This window comes from Oxyura jamaicensis (assembly GCF_011077185.1).
Source record: "Oxyura jamaicensis isolate SHBP4307 breed ruddy duck chromosome 28 unlocalized genomic scaffold, BPBGC_Ojam_1.0 oxy28_random_OJ71201, whole genome shotgun sequence".
Classification (NCBI taxonomy): Eukaryota; Metazoa; Chordata; class Aves; order Anseriformes; family Anatidae; genus Oxyura; species Oxyura jamaicensis.
The window spans coordinates 1-2211 of NW_023304864.1; the positions used below are offsets into that span (position 1 = coordinate 1).

At 70.8% G+C, this 2211-nt stretch overlaps 1 protein-coding gene across 1 annotated transcript; it reads left to right on the plus strand.

The window, feature by feature from the left end:
• The first annotated feature begins 180 nt into the window (after positions 1-180).
• Positions 181-1901, plus strand: LOC118158478 (F-BAR domain only protein 1-like). The gene is made up of 5 exons (XM_035313142.1): positions 181-482; positions 595-794; positions 945-1009; positions 1143-1307; positions 1629-1901. Exons 1-5 carry the CDS (start codon positions 396-398, stop codon positions 1649-1651), a joined length of 540 nt encoding a protein of 179 aa, XP_035169033.1. The 5' UTR covers positions 181-395; the 3' UTR covers positions 1652-1901.
• Positions 1902-2211: the final 310 nt, after the last annotated feature.

Here is a 2211-nt window from a genome sequence, read left to right on the forward strand (position 1 = left end):
CGGTGACACCGTGGCACGGGCTGGGGAGGTACCGTGGGGAGAGCGGGCGCACGGGGTGCGGTGATGGGGAGCTGGTGCTGGGGTGCTCAGGGTGCTGGGGGGGCAGCAGGCAGCCTGGAGGGTGGTGAACGTGGTGCTGGGGAGCTGGTTTGGGGGTACGGGGGGTGCCTGGGGCCTCGGGAGGTCCTGGGTGCCCCCAGCAGCCGGTGGATGCAGCAGTGGGGTGCTGGCACTGGGGCACGTGGGGTGCTGCGCCCCGGGGGCGCTGGGTCTCGGGGTGCCCACGTCCCCGGGGTGAGGTGGCGGTGGCGTCCCCATGCTTCTCGCCGCCGTCGCCCCGTCCCCGCAGCGACCCGTCGCAGAGCGACCCCAGCACCAAGGACTTCTGGCTGAACATGGCCGCGCTGACGGGGCACCTGCAGAAGCAGGCGGAGCAGAGCCCGGCCGCCTCCTACTACAACGTGGCTCTGCTCAAGTACCAGGTGAGCCCGGCGCGAGGTGCACGCAGGGGTCCAGCCCCCCGGCACTGGCTGGGTCCCGCCAATCCTCCTGACCCCCCCACCCTCCCCAATCCCCCCCTTTCGCCCCCCCCAGTTCTCACGGCTGGGTCCCAGCTCGGCGCCGCTGCGGCTGTGCGTGCGCTGGGACTGCTCGCCGGGCGCCACGCGGGTCAGCGTCGACTACGGCTACAACGCCGGCGCCCTCGCCCTGCCCGTGCCCCTCGCCAACGTCCACGTCCTGCTGCCCCTGGACGAGCCCGTCACCAACGTGCGGCTGCAGCCGGCTGCCAGCTGGTAAGGGGGATTGGGGGGGGGGGACGGAGACCCCCGGGATGGGGACCATGGGGAGACCTTGGGCTTGGGAAATGCGTGGGGATGGCGGGGACCTGGGGGGCGGTGGGGATGGAGCTGGGTGGTTGGGGACTTGGGGACGTGTCCCGGCAGGAACCTGGAGGAGAAGAGGCTGCTCTGGAAGCTGCTGGACGTCCCCGGTGCGCCGGGGCAGGGAGGTGAGGCTGTGCCCCCCCACCTGCTCTCAGGGTCTGGATCCGACCCCTTGCTTGGCTGCCCTGGGCTCGTGTCCCCCCCCCCTCCATGGGCATGGGGACAGGTCCCCCACCTCCTGCACTGTCCCCCCCCCAGGCAGCGGCCGGCTCTCGGCCAGCTGGGAGCCCCTGTGCGGGCCCAGCAAGCCCAGCCCCGTGGCGGCCCAGTTCAGCAGCGAGGGCAGCACGCTGTCGGGCGTCGAGGTGGAGCTGGCGAGCGCCGGCTACCGCATGTCGCTGGTCAAGAAGAGGTTTGCTACGGGTACGGCTGCCCAGGCCCTATAAGCGCGGGGTCCTTGCCTTGCCTTGCATGTAGGGGGTCCCTTCCCTGCTCCCCAGGGTGCACGGGGGCCCTTCCCTGTTCCCTACAGCCCCAAGGTGCGTGGGGTCCTTTCCCCATCCCCTATTGTCCTGGGGCGCATGGGGGTCCCTTCTCTGTCCCCTACAGCCCTGGGGTGCACGGGGTCCCTTCTCTGTCCCCTACAGCCCTGGGGTGCACGGGGTCCTTTCCCCAAGGTGCCCAAAGTCCCCTCCCTGCCACCCTGAGCCTTGCAGCCTCCCCCCTCACTGCCTTTCCCTGCAGGGATCTACCTGGCGGGGTCCTGAGCTGCCTCCCGCTGGAGCCTCCGAGAGCCCCCCCGGGGGCTTCCCCCTTGGTTGTGTGAACTCAAAACACTGGACGAGGCTGGCGGGGAGGGGGCATCCCCCTCCTCTTCCTCCTCCTCCTCCTCCTCTTCCTCCCCCCTCTGTGGCTGTAACCGCGTCGTCTCCTGCTGCCCGGCGGACGGACCCCGCCGCCCCCCCGTGCTGTGAAGGGAGCAGGAGCTGCTCTTTTATTAAACACTTTATTTTCTAATATCCGCCTCCCACCCGTGCCACGCCGCGACGCCCAGCCCCGGAGCCCCTGGGCTGCTCCTTGGGGACGGGGCTGGGGCACTGAGCTGCTCTCCGGGGGGGGGGGGGCTCCAGAGCTTTGGGGGAGAGGGAGCCGAGGCCAAGCCTCCTCCCTGCACTCATGGGTGCTGCTGCCCCACCTGCGGCGGGCGGGCAGATAGGCAAACAGGCTGGGCAGATGGGTGGCACCAGGCGGGGGGAGGATCGCTGCAGGGGGGGTTATTGCACCCTGACGCTCCCCAGGAGGCACCAGGATGGCTCGGGGCTGGCTC

Excerpts from the sequence above, each read along its gene's own strand:
- LOC118158478 (XM_035313142.1), top strand. The coding sequence starts at position 396 with ATGGCCGCGCTGACGGGGCACCTGCAGAAGCAGGCGGAGCAGAGCCCG. Across the intron at positions 795-944 it reads CTGCAGCCGGCTGCCAGCTG|GAACCTGGAGGAGAAGAGGC; the intron begins GTAAGGGGGATT and ends GTGTCCCGGCAG. Across the intron at positions 1,010-1,142 it reads CGGTGCGCCGGGGCAGGGAG|GCAGCGGCCGGCTCTCGGCC; the intron begins GTGAGGCTGTGC and ends TCCCCCCCCCAG.